The 21,305-nt window shown below is 47.9% G+C and overlaps 1 protein-coding gene, 1 long non-coding RNA gene and 1 pseudogene across 2 annotated transcripts in view; 2 read left to right on the top strand and 1 right to left on the bottom strand.

The window, feature by feature from the left end:
- Positions 1-291: 291 nt before the first annotated feature.
- LOC119325011 lies at positions 292-16,568 on the top strand (annotated as a pseudogene).
- Positions 12,746-17,065, bottom strand: LOC119325013. The gene is made up of 3 exons (XR_005157270.1): positions 16,807-17,065; positions 13,648-13,777; positions 12,746-13,161 (listed from the first exon to the last, which is right to left on the bottom strand). It is a non-coding gene; the product is annotated as an uncharacterized LOC119325013 (long non-coding RNA).
- Positions 17,066-21,092: 4,027 nt separating this feature from the next.
- The window catches only part of LOC119320985 (receptor-like protein 3), a 2,722-nt gene continuing 2,509 nt past the window's right edge, over positions 21,093-21,305 (top strand). The window contains exon 1 of the mRNA XM_037594866.1: positions 21,093-21,107. Coding sequence (XP_037450763.1) covers positions 21,093-21,107 — 15 coding nt within the window. The remainder of the gene's footprint in view (positions 21,108-21,305) is intronic.

The raw sequence follows: 21,305 nt of genomic DNA, 5'->3' as shown, positions 1-21,305 counted from the left end.
AGATCACCAATCAACCTGCCACTACTATTCCTCAGTCCTCAGCGATACCGAGTCCCACCCAGATCGGTTCCATGGCAACCACAAATCCCAGTCGAAGGTCAGTAGTCAGTAATAATGCACCAGTGGAGACGCCAAGACAGTATAATTGAAAACAACAGCAACGGAATCCTTGACCCAAACTACTTCGTAACTACTACGGCTGCAAGGGGCAAAACCATATACTGGGAGCAAGAGCCTCTTCTTTGCTCATCTCGTGCTATTTCTCCGTAAGGCCATTGATGATCTTATGCTACTGATCTGGATTCCATGCTAGTTTCATGATAAACCATGCAGTCACTCCATTTTTCATTCAAGACACACAACACCAAATTGCGCATACGTTCCCTTGGCCTTGCTCTTGTGCTACTGATCTCCTTGGCCTCTCCCACAAGTTCCTGCACGGAACAGGAGAAAACCTCGCTTCTCCGGTTCCTCGGGACTCTATCGAAAAAGGGTTTCCCCTCGCTTTGTATTCCAAAGCAAACCACCATTGTACACATCGCAATGCTGGGGCAAGCAGCACAACAAGCCCAAAGAAAAAGAAGAAGAAAAAATGCCAACAGCGGCAGCTCGACAAATCGCGGAAGACCCGCGACCGCTGTGCCCTCCGGAAACAAACCACCACAGCCCGAGGCTCCGATCTACCGCGAACTAAGGAGCACCTCCAAGAAGGGATGCGACGCCGACGACGCTACTGCCCGGACAAGTCCTAGGGTTTCCCCCAGTACGCGGAGGGAGGTGGGGGATAGCTACTCCCGACACCCTCCAAGAAGGGATAGTGGCACCCGCCGGTGTCACCGCATCGGAGGCGGACGAACCGGCAAGGATTTCTCCCGCACGCCAAACCCCACCAGCCAATCGGAGCCGACCAGCCAAACCACCGCCCAACTATGCGCCATCACAGTTGCGCCGCCACCAACACCGTCTCGCTACGAACACCACCACGAGGCCAAGAAGACCGAAGAGAAGATCCGAGCGACGGGAGCAGCAGCATCAAGGCCGAGCGGGAGGGAACCACCTCCACCGCCGTCGTGCGGGAGGCCCGCGCCTCCGGCACCGTCGCGGTAGCCGTCCGGACACGGCAGCGGGGCATACCAGGCCACCCTTGGCCCGGACAGGCCCGAACCAGGCCCGCTAAGCCCCGCTGGCCACGCTGCAGCAAGCTGGCCTCGACGCCGCCAGCACCCCGCCGATCATCGCCGCTCGCCACCGCCTCCTGAAGGCCATGCCGACGCCACGCCTGTCGCCGGCCCGTCCCAACCCAGATGGAGCCCGAAGGGCCCAGATCTGGGTCGGGCGGGCGCCGCCGCGCTGCCCCGCCGCCAACGGCGCCGCCGCCGCCCAGAGCTCACCCCCGCCTGCGACAAGACACCCCGCTGCCGCGCAGGACCGCCGCCGCCTGAAGACACTGCCCGGAGCCGCTCCGTCCCGCGCCGGAGAAACCCTAGACGGGGAAGGGCCGGGGGCCGCCGCCACCAACGTCGCCCAGGCCAGGCCCGAGGCGGGCGCCAGCCACGGCGGCAGGGAGGAGGAGGAGAGAGGGGGACGCGCGCGGGGAAGGAGGGGAGGCGCGGCAGGCCGCCCGCGGGGGCGGCACGGTCGCGGACGAGAGAGAGGAGGGGTCCCGTTCTGAAGTCCTCGCTGGACTCTCACGGGACGGTGGCCTTGCCGCCTCATGGCGGAACAACACGGATTGCTGCAAGTGGGAAGGGATCACCTGCAGGCAAGATAGCATGGTCACCAAAGTCATGCTGGCTTCAAGAGGTCTAGAGGGGCGCATCTCGGAGTCCCTTGGAAACCTCACTGGGCTGCAGTACCTTAACCTCTCTCACCTCGCTGTCTGGTGGTCTGCCACTGGAATTGGTGTCGTCCAACAGCATCACCGTTCTTGATGTCAGCTTTAACCAGCTCAACGGAACACTCCACGAGCTGCCATCTTCAACCCCTGCATGGCCTCTGCAGGTACTGAACATCTCAAGCAACCTATTTGCAGGACAGTTTCCATCCGCCACATGGAAAGCAACGGAGAATCTGATGGCACTCAACGCAAGTAATAACAGCTTTACAGGGCAGATACCAACTCATTTCTGTAGCAGCTCACCATTCCTAGCCGTGCTAGATCTGTGCTTAAACAAATTCAGTGGCAACTCCCCCAAACGACTTGGTGATTGCTCCAAACTGAGAGAGCTCAGGGCCGGGCACAACTACCTCAGTGGAACACTTCCAGATGAACTATTCAGTGCTACTGCACTGGAATACCTCTCTTTTCCTAACAAGGATTTACATGGAGTTATTGATGGTGCACACATAACCAACCTCAGAAATCTGTCTGCTTTTGATCTTGGAGAGAATAGTTTCAGTGGCAAGGTTCCAGATTCCATAGGCCAGCTCAAGAAATTGGAGGAGTTCCATTTGGACAACAACAAATTGTCAGGGGAGCTGCCATCAGCTCTAAGCAACTGCACGAATCTCGTAGTAATTGACCTCAAGAATAACTATTTCAGTGGACAGCTCGCCAAGGTCAATTTCTCCAACCTGCCAAATCTGAAGACATTAGATTTTACTTCAACAACTTCACCGGCACAGTTCCAGAAAGCATATACTCTTGCAGCAATCTCACTGCACTGCGGGTGTCTGGAAACCATTTAGAAGGACAGCTTTCACCACAAATTGGCGATCTGAAGTACCTCAACTTCCTATCGCTTGCTGACAATACTTTCAGAAACATCACAAATGCACTGTGGATCCTTAAGAGCTGCAGGAACCTTACCACGCTGCTACTCGGGCAAAATTTCAGTGGAGAGCTCATGCCAGAGGATGACACACTTGATGGTTTTGAGAAACTTCAGCTTCTTTCCATAGGTGGTTGCTCATTGTTGGGAAAAATTCCTCGTTGGTTATCAAAGATAGCAAACTTGGAAATATTATTTTTAGATGTAATCAACTTACTGGACCAATACCTAACTGGATCAGCAGCCTAAACTTCCTCTTCTATCTAGACATAAGAAACAACAGTCTCACCGGAGAAATTCCAACAGCACTGATGAATATGCATATGCTGAAGTCAGAAACGGTTGAAGCCCGTTTAGACCCAAGGATCTTCGAACTACCAGTTTATAAGGGTCCATCACTTCAGTATCGCATACCCATTGCTTTCACCAAAGTGATGGATCTAAAAAGGGCAGCCCCAGTGCATGTAGCTCCCGCTTGCGCAGGGTCTGGGGAAGGGTCCGACCACTTTGGGTCTATTGTACGCAGCCTTTCCCTACATTTCTGTAAGAGGCTGTGTCCAGGACTTGAACCCGTGACCTCATGGTCACAAGGCAGCAGCTTTACCACTGCGCTAAGGCTCGATCTAAGCAACAATAAATTAACTGGTGAGATCCCTCTGGGGATTGGCCAGCTGAAATCTCTTCTTTCACTAAATTTGAGCTTCAACGACCTAACAGGACAGATTCCAATGTCAGTATGCAATCTCACAAACCTGCTGGTACTAGATTTCTCTAACAACCACCTTACTGGTACAATCCCAGCTGCATTGAACAGCCTGTTAGATTGATCTCTCCTCCAATGGGCCCAACGGCTCATTGGGCCCTTGACCCACGCCCTGATCGGGGGCGTCCAGCCCAAGCAAGGCTGGTGGGCCCCTGTCGCGCAGTGCTATAAAGAGGAGGTGGGGACCAGGGCACAGAGTACGAGGTTCGTCGCCGCCACTGTTCCCCACTCCTAACCCTAGTCCGATCCAGAGGAGGCACTGAAGCGATGGGAAGCGCCACCAGCCACTTCACCATCGACCTCTACGCCAAGCTCCCATCCGTTCACCACCGGCACTGGGAGCTCCTCGAGACAAGGAGAAGGTAATCTCCTCACGACACCGTCAGTCCTAGTCTACCCGATCCCACAGACTCCTATCAATGGTATCAGACAGGTTGGGTATAGGATTTTTCGGTTGAAATAGAACACAGAGAAATTAAAAAGACCCTCCCCAAAGAACCCTAGCAGGGCAGCGCAAAGAAAATCAAAAAAGTAAACCGGAGAAGGCCTTGGGCCGCCGGCAAAGTGCGCCGCCACTCCGGCCGCGCCTGTTCCTCTCGATCCCGTCGCGCATCGGCAAGCCGAGGCGACAGGGACGAAGAACCTACCCCGAAAGGGGCAAAGAGCACCGCGGCCAAACCGCTCGACGGCGGCGCGCTCACCGCAAGGTGGACGCACAGCCGGCGAGGGGGAAGGCCACGGTGCCGCAGCCGTCCGCTCCGCCGCCCTCGGGCGCACAGGGGAGCAGAGGAGGGCTCTGCCCGCGCCTCTCTCTCTCTGTCGCAGGAAGTGGATGGAGAAAGAAAAACAGGAAAGGGAAAAGGCTCGGGCGGCCGTGGCGTCCGACGTCGTAGTCGGCCCGCCGGCGGTGCAACAGGGCCGCTGGTCTGATCCGCCGCGGTGGAGGCCAGGCAAAGCGGTGCGCGCGGAGGAAACGAAGGGGGAAGGAAGCAGAGGCGCGTGCGGTGCGGTGGTTATCCACCCTGCCGCCGGCGGCCAGACGGAGTCTCGCCGGTGGCCTGGAGCGCTGCCGCGGAGATAAGAGGCGAGCAGCGCGCAAGGGGAAGAATGGTTTAGGGTTTCCCTCGGCTTCGCTGACGAGCTGTTTTGTTCGAGCGAAATCGACGCTTGGTCGTCGGATCGCGATGAACGGCAGAGATAGAAAACCCAGCGCCACAGTGGGCCTTTTGGGCCGAAAGGGGCACTAGACATCGGTCAAGGCCACCACCGCTTGCACTTGCTACGGACCGTGGGCTGTGTCGCTCGCTCCCAATGGGCAGCGTCAGCGTCACGCAGGCGGCAGATAAACGCCGGGCGCTCACCAAGCCGTGGGTTGGTTTTTTCCGGCTGTGGTTGCCCTGCAGTTTTTTTATTATTATTATTTGTCCAGTTTTTGGCAAATTTCACATAGTATTTTCTATTCAAATTTAATCCAAAGAAAGTTTGTTTGGAATAAATTTGAATGGTAAACAGAAAAAGTTTCTGAAAATGAAAATAGAAAATTTTCAGAAAAATAAATGTTCATGAATTTTTTGTAAAGAAAACAATAAAGTTCATGAATTTTTTTATTTTGTCAAAGAAAAGTTTCTGTAAAGAATTAAAAGTTCATGAGTTTTTTATTCATGTTTTTCCGTTGCGTAAATAATTAATAGTGCTCTTTTACAAAGGGCAGCCCGGTGCATGTAGCTCCCGCTTGCGCAGGGTCCGGGGAAGGGTCCGACCACTTTGGGTCTATAGTACGCAGCCTTTCCCTACATTTCTGTAAGAGGCTGTTTTCAGGACTTGAACCCGTGACCTCTTGGTCACAAGGCAGCAGCTTTACCACTGCGCCAAGGCTCCCCTTCAATTAATAGTGCTCTTTTACAAAGAAAGAAAAAAGTTTTATCCTCCAATTAAATTGGAACCAACCGGAAAATTTAATTGGATGAACAGTTTTTGAGAGAAGTTTTTTCACTTGTGGGTGAAATCAGATTCAAATAGCTTTTGCTATTATGATTAAAGTTTAATTATGGTATTGTTATTTTCTGACCAACGTTGATGATGACAATATTATAATTCTATGAGTCTTATGTTCAGAGCTTAAATCTCTGATAAAATTTGTATCAAAATTTTCGGAGAACAGATAAAGATCAAGAAATGCTATTGAACCAGAGAAATGTACATTTCTTGTTCCCGCTGCAATGAAGTTGATGATGGTTATTTCTTAGCAAAGTTGTTTAATAGACATACTATGAAAGAAAGTTTATACTATCATCACATTGATTATGAGTTATATGCATTATTTCCATTTCCGCCCAACGATGATATGGAATTAATGTAGAAGGATGATGTTTTATCTAATTCTGCCCAACGGTGACTTAGAATATAAAGGGTTTTAAAAGTTTAATGTGCATATTTTTTAACCAGACTAACATGGGTTATTTTTATGCTCATTATTGTTGATTATTGGCTAATCTTTCTCAGACTAAAAGTTTTCCATGCTTTCGTTCGTGAAAGCAAATGGCTGGGTACTTGTGACCCGAAAGATGACCAAGAAAGGTCATAACATGAGGGAGTATGTTCTCTCTAAAGAATGTCTTCAAAAGAAAAGAGATAGATCATTGAGAGTCTTGGTTGACGAATGTCTTTCATGTACTCTCTATGAAGAAGATTATTCAGTCAAAACATGATTTGAGTTGAAACAAGCAACATGCGCGTTTAATTTGACCAACGTCGGATCAAGCATGTGTGTCAAAGAGCATTCGGATTTATTTCTAAATTTGATGATTGAATATTCAGTCAAAAGAGCCAATTCTGGCATTTATGTCCCTTACAGGGAATTACCCGCATAGCGGGAAAAGATGATTATGATAAAGTCCGCATGGCGGGAAAAGTCTGGGAAAATACCTGCGTAACGGGGTAAAGTTGACATAGTATTATGTCAAAAATCCTGTATGGCGGGAGAAATTTTGGCGAAGGACTTATCCTGTATGACAGGAGAAAGATATGATGACTCATGTGCTTTTAATGTGTCCCACTCTGGGAGAAAAGTATGGAGTAGCTATTATGCCTTCCTAGTATCGACCGTACACCTTAAGTATAACGGTCATTAAGCACTCAATGAATCAAAAGAGAATAAAAGTTACAGACGAACCTAAAGATAAGAATGATATGCAAGTGTGACTTGCAAAAGTACTAATGATAAAGAACTCTGTTGAGTTTCTGAAATGGAATAAGGAAAAAGTACTCCCATACCAGTTAACAGATAACTTCATTACATATGAAGTAATCAGATAAATGAAGTAGATACTCAATTCCTCAATTCACAAGAGTTGTGAATGGTTTTTCGAAATTGTGGCAGAAAAGTTCTTGCCACATTTCGAGGGGGAGAAAGAAATATGAAATATCCATTAATGAAGAATGTGATCGTCTGGGGAGTACGATGATCATAATAATACCCCTCAAGAAAAGAAAACCCAAATAAAGAAGAAAGTATTAACAGAGTAAACCCAAAAAATAAAGTTTAAAGATACGCCATTCTTAGTGAAGATGGAGTAATCTGGGGGAGCATGGTATGAAGATACCTAAGACTCAAATAGATTGTATCTGAGGGAGCATGTTGTATGACCTATACAACACCCGTTGTTAGCTCTATAAAGGAGGAATGATTAAACATGGATCTTGTGATAAAGGTCCCGGTAAAATCTATTGCCTCTTGGAAGTGAAAGACTATACAATTAATTTGCCTCTTGGCAATGATAGAGCAACAACAGCCCCATATGAAAGAAGTGCCAGTACCTGAGACACAGATGGTCTCAAGGAATGAGAAAATCAGATACTTCTGATTACTATAAAGTCTATGTTAGTGAAATTCAAATGGAGGTTGATCCCACCTCATTTAAAGCGCTCAATCGAGCTTCAAGAAGTGTCTGCTTATCTAAATGATAAGAGACAATGTGAGATGAAATGAAATTGGTGAATTCTGACGATGTTCAGGACTCATGAGTAATTTCCAATGGAGCCAAAACAGTAGGCTGTAAAGAGTCTACAAGGTCAATGTGACTTCAAAGGAAATATGTAAAAGTGTAAAACACGACTAAAATTGAAAGGTTTTTGCGTATTTTACACTGAATAGATTACAATGAGTGTTGGTAGCACATCATGATCTGAGTTACATTAGATGAAAGATATTATGATCTGAGTTACATCAGATGAAAATAAAGAACACAGGGGATACTGCCTGAAGAAGTCTTTTATGGACTAAAGCAATCAAATGTTGTTTTGGGTTAAAGAAAATGAGAGGACAATTGTGTTTGTATAAAGTTATAGAATGGGAATTTCATTTCCTATATCTTGTACATGCGGATAACATTCTGCTTGTTAGTAGTGATGTTAATTCGACTGCAGGAGGAAAAGAAGTTCTTGTCCTCAAAGTTCAAAAGAATGTCTCTCATTATAAGGATCGAGATTCACCTAGAAAAGAATAAAAGGGGTATTAGGGGTGTCGCATGGGCATGCTAAGGAAAGTTTCTAAAGTATGCATGCGAGAAAACCTACACCTGTTCTTATAGTAAAGGGTAATGATTTTGGGAACTTTAGTGTTCCAAAAGTCAATACAAATAGACCAAATGAATATGATACCATATGCTTCAGCTGTTGGAAGCTTAATGAATGCAAAAGTATAACATTACAGTGACACAGTTCACGTAACCGGGTTGTTTTGGTAATGTCCAGTCCAGATATAGATCACTGGAATGGAGTCAAAAATATTGGCCTCATGCTAAAAGGAGCAAGAGTTCTCGAAAGGTTGTGAATACAGAAATAGAACTTGTGAAATATACAGCGAAATCCACAATTGTCGCTGACTTTCACACTTGGAGTTTTTGTGTGGAAAAACTCTAAAGAATGAATCAATTATCGTTAATATGATGTAAAGATAATGTACAACATGATATGAGGCTGAGGGACAGGCAAAAAGGTTAAGGAAACATGTACCCGGAGTTGATAATGGTTGACAACAACAATAACCATTAAGTAATTCGCTCCTATGACAACGAGTCAAGTGTGGTGCCAAACACATTGACACAGAGTTATACGTTGTTAAGGAGAAAGTCCGGAATTATGTTGAAATGCTTAGAGCATGAAAGCAACAGACAAGTATTTGCAGATCTGCTTATTAAAGGCTTACCGCCCGGTGTGTTCGGAGAACACACATTCGACATGGGTTTTAGGGTATAGTCTAAGATTTCCGGACAATAAAAGGGCCCAAGGTTAAAGAATCTGTTTCAAAAGAGAGGAGTGTGTTGTAGGTGTTGATTCTATCGGGAATGAACCGTGATGATGAGACATGCTCTACATGCAAATCTGTGATGGAACGAGTACTTTGAAAAGAGTTATTTCAAAGTATAAAGTTAAAAGTATATGTTGAGATCAAGGGGGAGAATGTTAGATTGATCTCTCCTCCAATGGGCCCAACGGCTCATTGGGCCCTTGACCCACGCCTTGATCGGGGGCGTCCAGCCCAAGCAAGGCTGGTGGGCCCCTGTCGCGCAGTGCTATAAAGAGGAGGTGGGGACCAGGGCAAAGAGTACGAGGTTCGTCGCCGCCACTGTTCCCCACTCCTAACCCTAGTCCGATCCAGAGGAGGCACTGAAGCGATGGGAAGTGCGACCAGCCACTTCACCATCGACCTCTACGCCAAGCTCCCATCCGTTCACCACCGGCACTGGGAGCTCCTCGAGACAAGGAGAAGGTAATCTCCTCACGACACCGTCAGTCCTAGTCTACCCGATCCCACAGACTCCTATCACAGCCTGTAGTTCCTCTCAGCGTTCAGCATTTCTAACAATGACCTAGAAGGCCCTATTCCATCTGGAGGTCAGTTTAACACATTTCAGGCTTCCAGCTTCGACGGGAACAACAAGCTCTGTGGCGCTATGCTCATTCACAGATGTGCTTCGGCTAAAGCGCGTCCAGCCAACATTGTGTCAACCAAACAGACTGGCTTCAAGGCCGCCTTCGCGATTGCCTTCGGCGCGTTTTTTGGTGTAGGGGTGTTGTATGATCAGATAGTCTTGTCAAGGTATTTCGGCTAGTACAACTCCAGTTTTTATATCGGTTTATTTATTTATCTCAGAGTTGAGATTAGGCTACTATTCAGGTTTCGCAACATTCCAGAGAACGAAATATATAAGTGGCAACCGTGTGGTAGATTGCAAAACTGCCACACCCTCCGGATCTCCTTTCCGGCACGTCCTCGCTATCTCTTTTCTTGTCCTCCCGATCTCCTTCCTTTTCCTCTTGATCTCCTTCCTTTCAATCACCAGTTACGTCCCTACGCGCCTTTCAGATTTTTGGGCAAAAATAATGCTTTAATTGGGATTTGATCTCTGGTCTGCAGGTAATCAACGAAGGGAGCCAACCATCTCACCTATGACACTCATTGTTGAACAAGCTAAGGAAAATACTGTTTTTGACATGTTTTGCCTTTAATATTTTATCACTGAAAAACTTTTGTTTCACCTATCAAACCTGACACATAAACTTTTCCCGTGGTAAATTCTCCATCACCACCATGATAAATGACGCACCACCAACATGATAACTTTTGTATACCACACGGTACATTATGTGTAAGTAGCATGGTCATAAGCATTGAAGGCGTGATAACTTTGGTGAAAGCATCGTGGTAACTTTGATCATTGGGAAGAAATTTGCTGAACCCCGGCCCCGGGTAATTTCTATAAATAGCACGATAACATTCATGCCATAGACCTGATAATTTAGATACAAACATCGTGGTAACTTTAACCATTGGGGAAGAAAAATGTGAAAATATACCAGATAATTTATGTGTAAATAGATGGTAATATACGCAACGCACATCTGATAACTGAGATAGAAACACCATGGTAACTTTGACCATAGGGATTTTTTTTTGAAAAGATACTCCGGTATCTTCTGTGCAAATAGCACGGTACTATACCTCCCTCCCCTGGTATTTTTATGTGTAAATAGCATGAAAACATATGCACCGCGATAACTAAACACCATGATAAGTTTTTGACCCGTGGGGGGAAATTTTGCTGAAACATACCCTTGATAAATTTTGTGTAAATAGCATGATATTTTAAGCATCGCGGGCTTGATAGGTTACCTAGAATCACCATGATAACCTTTTGTCCCGGGAAAAAGTTGTTCAAAACATTCCCGATAATTTTTGTGTGAATAACATGATAATATAAGTACCGCATAACCGATAAGTTACAATATAATCATGATGGTAATGTTTTACCAAAGGAAAACAAGTTGTTAAAAACATACACTCGCCTCGCGAGGCCTCTTAGATGAACACAACACATGATGTGCCACAGAAAAGCCACATAATGTTTAGTGTCATGAGGAGGCACATGTGCTCGTCGGTTGGCCCAGAAAAACGGCCCACTTTGACCCGCTATAGGCGTGATAAGTTACGCAAAAACATCGAAAAAGTTATGGAAAAAGTTACCGAAACACACCCAGGTTTTTAGGTGTAAGTACCATGATAATATACGAACTGTAGACCTGGTAACTCATGTACAATCCCCCATGGTAACTTTGACCAAGGACGAGGTTGATGTACACATATCCTGATAACTTATGTGTAAGTACCACGGTATTTTACACATCGAAGACCTTATAACACAGTGGTAACTTTGAAAGGGGTGTAGTTGTTGAAACATAGTACCTGATAAGTTCTATGTAAATAGCACGGTAACTTACGCAACACAGGTCTGATAACTTGCATGCGAATGCCATGGTAACTTTGTCCCGAGGAAAAATCGTGGTAATTTCTGTACTTTTTTGTAGTAACACAATTGTAAAAAAAAAGATCAAAACGATTAGTTTCTTTAGTTTGAGCAACAAATACCTAAGGGTGAGGTCGTTGTGGTGGCGCGCTTTGGTGCCAAGGAGGTGTGGGTTCAAATCCCACATGCGCAATATTTTTTTATCATGTGGTAGACATGAAGAAGTGGCAGTTTTCTCGGGGGTGGGCGTGCGAGATGTGCGAAAGAAGCAGGTTTCTCGGGCGAGCCTGCAAGATCGTTCGGGAGAAGGTGGGGTCGAAGGAAGGGGGACCGTGTGGTACTTTAAAGTGAAAAAAGTAGATGTGTGGCAGTTTTGCTTATATGGCACACATGTGCCAAATATCACAGTCCTTCAGAGAAACTCATTTAGGTGTGAGTCATCATTATATATAGTTCTATACTAGTAGAATCTAGGGTGAGGAGTGATTCCAGTTGGTGGAGGTGTAAAATTGCGAGACTGTTAGTACTGAAGCATTATAAATGTATCTGAAACTCATCTTGTTGGTGTTCCATTATATTATTATTTTCAGGAAAACGAATTATTTACTGCAACTTTATCTACCACAATTTACATTGCTTCCGGGGCAATAACATCACGCATTCGAGGCATGCTAAATCCTTGGGTATAACCTATACGAGTAAGTAACCACTGCTATCACAAAACAGCACGCTCAAAAATCCCTCACGAAATCTTCTTGGGATAACAGAGCACATCTCAAGGTCTAAATAGTAAATACGCATAGAAAATTTAGCAGCAGAGTATTTTCGCAGGATGTACCTCGGCAGAGGACGCCCCTCTACTGCTGTCCTAGTCTCCGCCTTCTGTCCACCGGCGCACGCCCGACCGCCGGGGGTCGACTGGCCATGAATTGCTGCTTCACGCCCTCGCGGGGAGCTGCGGAGCCAGAGGAAGGTGGCGGAGCGTGCCCCTCGGCCCTGAGTTGATCCATTACATGCCTCGCGTCCAGCCACCGGGCGCCGCAGCACGGGTCCACCGAGCCGTCGGCCACCGGTGAACTGGGTCGCCGCCTATGCGAAGCTGGTTTTGGGTTTCGTATGATTTTTTTTCTTTTTATTATTATTGAGAACAATGGGTTTCGTGAAATGGGTGGGATAGGCCGATAGGAGATGGGCCGTCAGCGCAAGCGGGCCGGCCTGTAGGTGGACAGACTTTAAGTCAGGTCACTCGGGCTCCGCCGGTGGCAGGCCTCTTCTTCGGCTCACAAAGGCTTGGAGGTAGTATGTTGCTCGTCCAGTTATCAGCATATAGATGTCTCAAAAAAAAAAGTTATCAGCATATATAGATTCGAAAGAACATGCATGTCTGATAGCTTCATTATCTCGCAGACAAGGGGTAAAAAGAAAGGCAGGAATTTGTCTTCGTCCAGTCCCTGCCTGAACCAGAACCTGAACGGATTGTATAACACTTGATACAGAAGAAAACCCAACAGTAATGCTAGAGCTACACCTAGGACAGAGCATCAGCAGTGTGAGGATCCCAGTACTAATTCACCAACAGAGAGCAGTGCACTTGAATTACCGAAGGATTGAAGCTTGTCGATGGAGAATTTGAGAGGAACTAGAGGAAGAAGAACTTTATGCCTAAGCCGAAGCCTTCCGTCCAGTTCCAAGCCAAGTTGTGTGCAGCGGCCTCCCTCTGTAGTATATGTAGTCCATCTCCTTCATGGGCTGGGCAGTGGTCGAGAGCCCAGCGAGGCCCAGGTTGCTGACATCCACAACATCATCTCAAAATAAAGCAAAACTGCACCAAATGGAAATGTGATTCTTAACTTAACACCAATCATTCAACTGAACTAATTAACAATCCGTGCAGCGCATCGCCAGCTGCTTCCGCTCTAAGGACCATATCCACACAAGCATCAAAAGATCAGAACCAAGTAATCAATGATTTTGCTACTCGCCTGCCATCATCTAAAGAAAATCTGCCACTCTCACGCGCTATCCAGTTTACTTTGAACTGCTTCCGAGTTCAGATGGCAACCACCAAATCCACAATAATAGTGCACAAGTGGAGCCAGGAGAATGGAAAAAAAACAGCAGCAAACGTAAACATCAGATGCCAGTGGGCAACTAAACACCTCAGGTCAAAGAAGACGGAAGAGACCACATATCCCCCACTTGGCATCGTTCACATATTGACAGATAAGTCAATGATTGCTCTTGACCGAAAGCGCCTTTCACAATAATGCTTCCCATGTACTACTATCAGTGTCAGAAATGATCTTACATTTTGGGACGGAGGGAGTACTATCTTGCTCATCAAATCTTCCGCAAGCCTTCAGCAACTGTTGTTGAATTCTTTCTCAACCTTTTTTCCCCAAAAAAACTGCTTCCTTTACCTGGATTCACGTATTTTCCTGTTAAGCAAAGAATGCATCAAGAAGTGATAATATTTATCAGTATTAGTAAGATTTATTTAGTGAAGGTGGTAACGGTAGATGTCTGCTCAAGTTTAATTGCGATATGCTGTTAAAATTCAACAATGATTGGGTCAAGGATGACCAGAAAAGATAATGTTTTAGCAGGCAGCCAATAGCCAAACGCTGAAACGGCAGTGTGAACTAAGAAGCTGCTGGTGAGCAGGTGTCAGATTTTGTTGACCCCGATTTCTTTCTTTCCCTTCATTCTCTTTCATGATTAGACCATTGATGCCTTACCCAACTAGAGCACAACTTGAGCATCTGGCTTCCACGCTAGTTTCCATACACGATGCGGCCACTCCATTTTCCATACACGATGTGCAGCAGAAAATTAACTTTCTTTGCCCTTGTGCTGCTGATCTCCTTGGCCTTTCCCACCAGTTCTTGCACAGAGAAGGAGAAGGAGTCCCTCCTGCACTTCCTCAGTGGTCTGTCGTCGGACGGTGGCCTCGCCGCGTCCTGGAAGCAGAACGGCGCAGACTGCTGCGAATGGGAAGGGGTCACCTGTGGCGAGGATGGGGCAGTCACAGATGTCTCATTGGCTTTGAAGGGCCTTGAGGGGCGCATAACACCATCCCTCGGCAACCTTGCTGGCCTTCTGCGCCTCAACCTGTCCCACAATTCGCTGTCGGGTGGCCTGCCGCTGGAACTGGTGTCGTCCGATAGCATCATCGTCCTTGATGTCAGCTTCAACCGCCTCGGAGGAGACATGCAAGAGCTGCCATCTTCAACCCCATCACGACCTCTTCAGGTACTGAACATCTCAAGCAACTTGTTCACAGGACGGTTTCCATCATCCACCACCTGGGAGGTGATGGACAATCTGGTTGTGCTCAATGCCAGCAATAACAGTTTCACTGGGCAAATACCGGATAATTTCTGCAGCAGCTCGTCATTGTTAGCTGTAGTTGAGCTCTGTTACAACCAATTTACAGGCATCATCCCTCCTGGACTTGGTAACTGCTCCATGCTCAGAGTGCTCAAGGCTGGACACAACAACCTCCGCGGGACTCTCCCAACTGAACTCTTTGATGCTTCCTTACTGGAGTACCTCTCACTTCCTAGCAATGTTCTAGATGGAGTACTAGATGGTGCTCAGATAGTCAAGCTCAGCAATCTAGTTACACTAGACCTAGGAGGGAATAATTTCAGCGGCAAGATTCCGGATTCCATTGGTGAGCTCGAGAGACTAGAAGAGTTGCATTTGGACTACAACAACATATCAGGGGAGCTGCCATCAGCCCTGAGCAACTGCACAAATCTGGTAACAATTAACTTCAAGAGCAACAACCTCAGCGGAGAACTTAGCAAGGTCAACTTCTCCACCCTGCCTAGGCTCAAAACTCTAGATGTTCTGTACAACAACTTCAACGGCAGAGTTCCAGAAAGTTTGTATACCTGCAGCAATCTGACTGCACTGCGGCTATCTGGCAACAACTTACATGGGCAGCTCTCACCAAGAATAGGCAATCTAAAGCACCTCACCTTCCTTTCACTTGCTATAAACTCTTTCACAAACATCACAAATGCGCTTCACATTCTTCAGAGGTGCACCAACCTTAACACACTGCTTATGGGAAGCAGCTTCAGGGGCGAGTTAATGCCAGAGGATGACTTCATTGATGGTTTTGAGAATCTTCAGGTCCTCTCCTTAAATGATTGCTCGTTGTTAGGTAAAATACCTCTTTGGATATCGAAGCTAGCAAAATTAGAGATGTTGATATTATCTGAAAATCAACTCACAGGATCAATTCCAGCCTGGATCGAAGACCTAAAGCACCTTTTCTATCTAGACATATCAAACAATAGCCTCACTGGAGAAATTCCAACAAACCTGCTGGATATGCAAATGTTGCAGTCAGAGAAGACTACAACCAGCTTAGATCCGAGGGTCTTCGAACTACCAGTTTATAAGGGTCCATCACTTCAGTACCGCATACCCATTGCTTTCGCCGAAGTGCTGGATCTAAGCGACAATAAATTAACTGGTGAGATCCCTGCCGAGATCGGCCAGCTGAAATCCCTTCTTTCCCTCAATTTGAGCTTCAATGCCCTAACAGGACAGATCCCAATATCTGTATGCAATCTCACAAACCTGCACGTACTGGACTTCTCTAGCAACAATCTCATTGGTGCAATACCAGCTGCATTGAACAACCTGCACTTCCTTTCAGCATTCAACATTTCTTACAATGACCTAGAAGGTCCTATCCCATACGGAGGTCAGGTTTACACATTCCCAAATTCTAGCTTCGATGGGAATCCAAAGCTCTGTGGCTCTATGCTCACTCACAAATGTGATCCAGCTTCAACACGTCCGCCCACCACTATGGCAACCAAACAAACTGACTACAAGGCCGCCTTCGCGATTGCCTTCAGCGCGTTCTTTGGTGTAGGGGTGTTGTATGATCAGCTAGTCTTATCAAGGTTTTTGCGCTAGGAGTGTCCACCTTCCAGATTGGTCTATCTCCGCTTCTTTGGGATCAGGCTGCTATTCGGTTTAGCAAAATGCCCATCGAACAAGCTTCCCGAGGTTCAAGTCATAACTAGAGTTACAAAAATATTCTAGCTTGAAGCGTGATTCCATTTCGTCGAGATTTACAAGTATGTAAAAATGTAAGGCTGTTAGCTGAAGCTTTCTGTACTTGTAACCCATCCCATATTGTTGGTGTTCCGTGTATTTTTTTCTTCTTTCAGGAAAAGTGGGAAACGAATTCTGTACTGAAACTTCAATTCTCACAGTTCACTTTGCTTCATGCGAAATCAGTATACTACTACACTAAACAAGATGAACTGGTGTAGTATGGTGCATACGACGAAGTCACTGTTATCACAGAACAGCATGTCAAAAATCCATCACAAAATCTTCTTAGAACAAGCACAATAGTACTACACTGAACAGATTTGGTAAGCAGCACATCTCAAAAAATAAACCGTCCGTGGCAGGTGTTTTTTTTAGGCCGTACCTCCGCACAGCGCGTCACCGGACTGCTGTCCTCCCGACGGCATCCGCCCGGCGGCGCGCGTTGCGAGCTCCACGATTCCGGGGTTCCCGGGCCGTTGCCTCGCCCTCGCCCTCGCGGGGAACTGCGGAGCAAGGCGACGGGACGTGCCTCTGGGTCCCGAGCTGATTTACTAGCACATGCCTAGCCCCCGGCCACCAGGCTCCGCAGCACGGACTCACCGAGCCGTCGCCCCGCCGGCCGCCGCATTGCCAAGCTGCTTGGAAGCTGGTACTTCCGTTTTGAGTTTCAGTGTTGAGTTGAGATAGGCCGATATATGGGCGTGCTAGGTCGCGGGAGCTATTTCTCGCTTAGTGCGAGAGTAGCTTCCGTCTCGCTGCAGGTTTTCTCCTGGCTATCGCATATGGGCCGGCCTGGTAAGGGTTTCAGGGACCGGTTCGGGCCTGTTTTCGAAGCTTCGCGTGTTTTTTTTAACCTTTTTTCCCTCTGTGTGTTCTTTTGTAGGTTTTCGTCTGTTTTTTCTTTGGGTTTTCAGTTACTTTGTTCCTCATCAGTTTTCTTCAGGTTTTCCTTCTTTTTTCCCTTTTTATGGAACACAGGTTTATTATTTTTTCACATGAATGTACATTTTTCGTATATATCATAAACATTTTCGTAATGCATGTTTAACATTTTTTATATGCAAGATCACATTTTTCCAAATATATCTTTTCATGTCTATTTTTCTCATAGACATGCACGTTTTTTTACACATCATATACATATTTTTGCAAGTTTAAATTTCTCAAATATATGATTAACATTTTTACAAATATATGTGTTTGATGACTACCTTTTTTACATTTTTTATACACGTTTAACATTTTTAAAACATATTTTAACATTTTTAAAATACATAGTTACCATTTAAAAAAATTGTGTTTCATGACTACTCTTTTTATACACATTGTATATTTTTCGTATATATCAAGATTTTTTTTCAAAATACATTTAACATTTTTTAAATATATGACTAACTTTTTTTTGGTACACGATTAACATTTTTGTATAGAACTAGAAAAACAATACTCCCCCAATCCATATTAATTGACACAGAAAGAGATTCCACACGTTCCTCTTGGGCTCGATCTGAAATCGATCCCGAAAGAGATTCAACATGTTCCTCTTGAGCTCGATTTGACATCGAGACCAAGGGTAGCGGATTTAGGGTCTGATCTGACATCGAGATGGAATATTCTCACGGTCATTCTGGCCCTGATCCGACATCATGTCCGAGGAGAGCGGCTACGGGATCCGACCTGAGGTCAATCCCGGTAGAGGTTTCTCACACTCTCCCAAAGTTTAATGTGACAACACGACTAGGGAAAACGGCTCCGGGACCCGATCTGACATCGATCCCGGGGAAGGCTTCTCACCCTCCTCCTCGGCTAGATCCGACATCAAGGCCAAGGGAAGCGGCCCGTGCCGCTCCTCGACCTAGCGTGAATCCAAGCCCGAGAAGATCAGTTCTCCGTGAAGATCCACATTGTACTCCATGCTAATGAATCTCATGATCCGACCTGGAGCAAAGGACTCGACCTGGACGAGGTGGCTAGCTGAGTTAGCGATGTGGTTGACGCCGCCGAAGACAAGCATATGGCCCGCCACAAGGTGCGTTGCTTTCGATCTAAGTGTTGATCTTGACTCTCATCGATCCGCGACGATCACCTAGCGAGACCTGCATTGGCCACCATTGACAGAGCTAAATCAAGAATATCTCAGGGTAAGCTAGGCATCTAGGAGCAATGGTAACAAAGACACAGGGTTTGCGCAGGTTCAGACTCTCCGAAGAGATAATACCCTACGTCCTCCTTGTGATTATTGCGTTGGAGTGTGTATAGAGGTAATCTACCATGAGATTGTATGATCTAACTTGTCTATTATGAGCATGGCCCCTTAGTTTATATAGGTACCGGAGGGTCCTAGGGTACAAGATCCTAGTCAGCTACGTATGGGGAGGCATGGTCCTCCACAAATCAGCGTCTTGGAGCATACGTGAAGCCTTCTGGATCTTCCTTATAATCATCATGGGCTACTCGAAGTGGCCCAGGACGCGACCGACAAGGAGTCCTCAGCCCAGCCCACCAGGCTGGGAGGCGACATGGTGAGAGGCCCCTTAGTGGGACACCATCACCTCCTCCTCGACACGTTTTGGGTACACACGGTGGAGATCCACCATGTGCACCTCGTCGGCTTGCTCTGCCTCAAGGTGCTCGCTAGCCTCCCGATCTTTCTGTATTGGCCACCCGCGGGTCAACGAGCATCAACTGCGGCAAGCTGTCGGGGAAGTTACCCCGGGCGTTGGCGTCATGGAGATGCATCGACATTAGGTCATATCCTCGTGCTGCCTGCATCACTGAGTGGCAAGATCCCGTCCAAATCTTCTCATGTGTTTCGCAGTTGGTGATCTCCAGTCCCCCACCGATGCTGCCGCACGCCGATATGTTTCATCTGCGGTGAAGACGACGATGGGAGGTAGGGGAAGCGGGAACCACCGTCGCGGGAGGAGGAAGCGTCACCGCGGCCACGGGCTCGGGACTGCGCGGATCCGCTGATCCGCGCTTCTAATCAGTGGCGGGGAGTGAAGGAGGCTAGATCCAGCCATTTTTTACGGCGGGGGCTTGGGTTGCGGTGGATTGGAAGAGGAGGAGAGGTTGGATGAGGAGAAATTTTACTCCACGGGTGGGCGACCAGGTATATTTAAGGGTCACGGACGCCAAGGAGTAAAATATATCCTCCACTACCAGTTATAAGGGTTCGGTTAGGTGCACTTTAGAGGAGAAAACGTGAATTTATCCTCGTCTAACGGATTATAAGGATTGGTTGGAGATGCTCTAAGCCATGATTTTTGTTGTTGAGGACCGAGGGAGCCATCTAGGTCCATGTTTATGATTATCACAATAAGTTTCCCAAATTGTGATCCATCTGGAGAAGGCCCCCGACTCCCGTGACGCTCCCCCGCGGGGCGCCCCGGGAGCAAACCCTAGCCGCCGGAGTAGCTACAATCCCGCCCCTGCTCCCCCTCGCCGCCGCCGGAAGGCGCCGCCGGGCAAAGCCCGCACGGCGTAGGCGGCGGCGGGGCCTCCTTCTTCCTCCAGCTGTTCTGAGCGGCGCGGGGCAGCTCGACCAGTGGAGGTGCGGGGCGGTACGGTAGCCCGGAGGTTCATGGCGCGGCGGTGCACGCGTGGCCGGTGCCTGCGTCTGGGCGGCGCTGCAGGCGGCGCATCCGCCCGGGCGTGCTGACCCTCATAGGCTGCTGCGACTGGGTGCTCGCGGATCTGGATCGGCCGGTGGCGCGGCGGCCGGATCTGGCGAGGAGGTGAGGCGTGGGGGCCTCCGGAGTGCGCACGGTGGGGGATGGCCCTGCTGAGGGCGCGGTGTGCTCGTGGTTGTACTGCAGCAGAGGAGAAGGGTCAGGCAGGAGCGGGTTCGACGGCGCGGAGGCTGTAGGCGGCTCTGTGCGCCAGCGGCCGTGGGCTCCAAGGGGCCGGTGAGTGGCAGATCGGGCCCCGACGTCTAGTTCTGCGGGTGGCTGCGATGACCGTCGGGCACATGGGGCTGGCGGTTATCCGGCGTGGACCGGTGGCAACGATGGAGATTTGGGCCCCGATGTCCAGATCTGAAGGTGGTCGCGGCGGACGTTGGGCGCGCGAGGCCAGCGGCCGCCGGGCGCGCTACTGCGTTGGTGGTCTGGCTGAGCTTGGTGGTTGGCAATGCAGCGCCGGGTGAAGACCTTGCTGCTAGTCTTGGGCTGGGGCAGGCAACGGCGACGCCTGCGGGCGCCGCTTCCTTAGAAGGTGTTGTTGAGGCGTTTCTGCTCGCTCCACTATGCAAGAATGCTCGGGGGAAACCCTTGATCATCAAGGATCAGGCGATGATGGCGACGTGTGTTGCACCTCTTGGGGCATCGTTCCAGAAGCTTCTTGCCTGCCAGAGGGACTAGTGATAGGTGGGGGATGCCGTTCGTGCTACTTGGTCGTGTCCGTCAGTTAGGCTTCTGTGGCAACTATGACGGCGGTGAGCATTGTCGGAGGTGTGGCATTGGTTGTGGTAGTCGGCTCTTCTTCGGCGTGTCTACAAGATTACCTCGGCTACTTGTTGCTGTGAAGTCGAAGCTGCGGTCTGGGCCCGTTGGCGTACGATGACGAGCGACATGTGGTCTGTTCGGCGATCTTCTCTGACGCCAGCCTTGCCTAATTCTCCATTGTTTCTTTGCCGGAGTCGGAGCTGCGTCGTCCTGTTGTGGGTGGATGGCGATCCGCCATGTGAGTGTGGTGTTGTCTTGCAACCAATAGGGTTGCGGTTTTCCTTTTTCTTTGATCTTTGGATCCTCCTTATGTTGTTTTTCCGCTGCTTTCTGCTAAATCTAATTGAAGCCAACAATTTGCTGGATCTTTCACAAAAAAAGTTTCCCAAATTGTAAGTGCCACACGTGTGGCACGAAGTAACACCGCACTGACGAT

This window comes from Triticum dicoccoides, chromosome 6B (genome assembly GCF_002162155.2).
Source record: "Triticum dicoccoides isolate Atlit2015 ecotype Zavitan chromosome 6B, WEW_v2.0, whole genome shotgun sequence".
Lineage (NCBI taxonomy): Eukaryota > Viridiplantae > Streptophyta > Magnoliopsida > Poales > Poaceae > Triticum > Triticum dicoccoides.
This window is presented reverse-complemented; position numbering and strand designations above follow the sequence as displayed.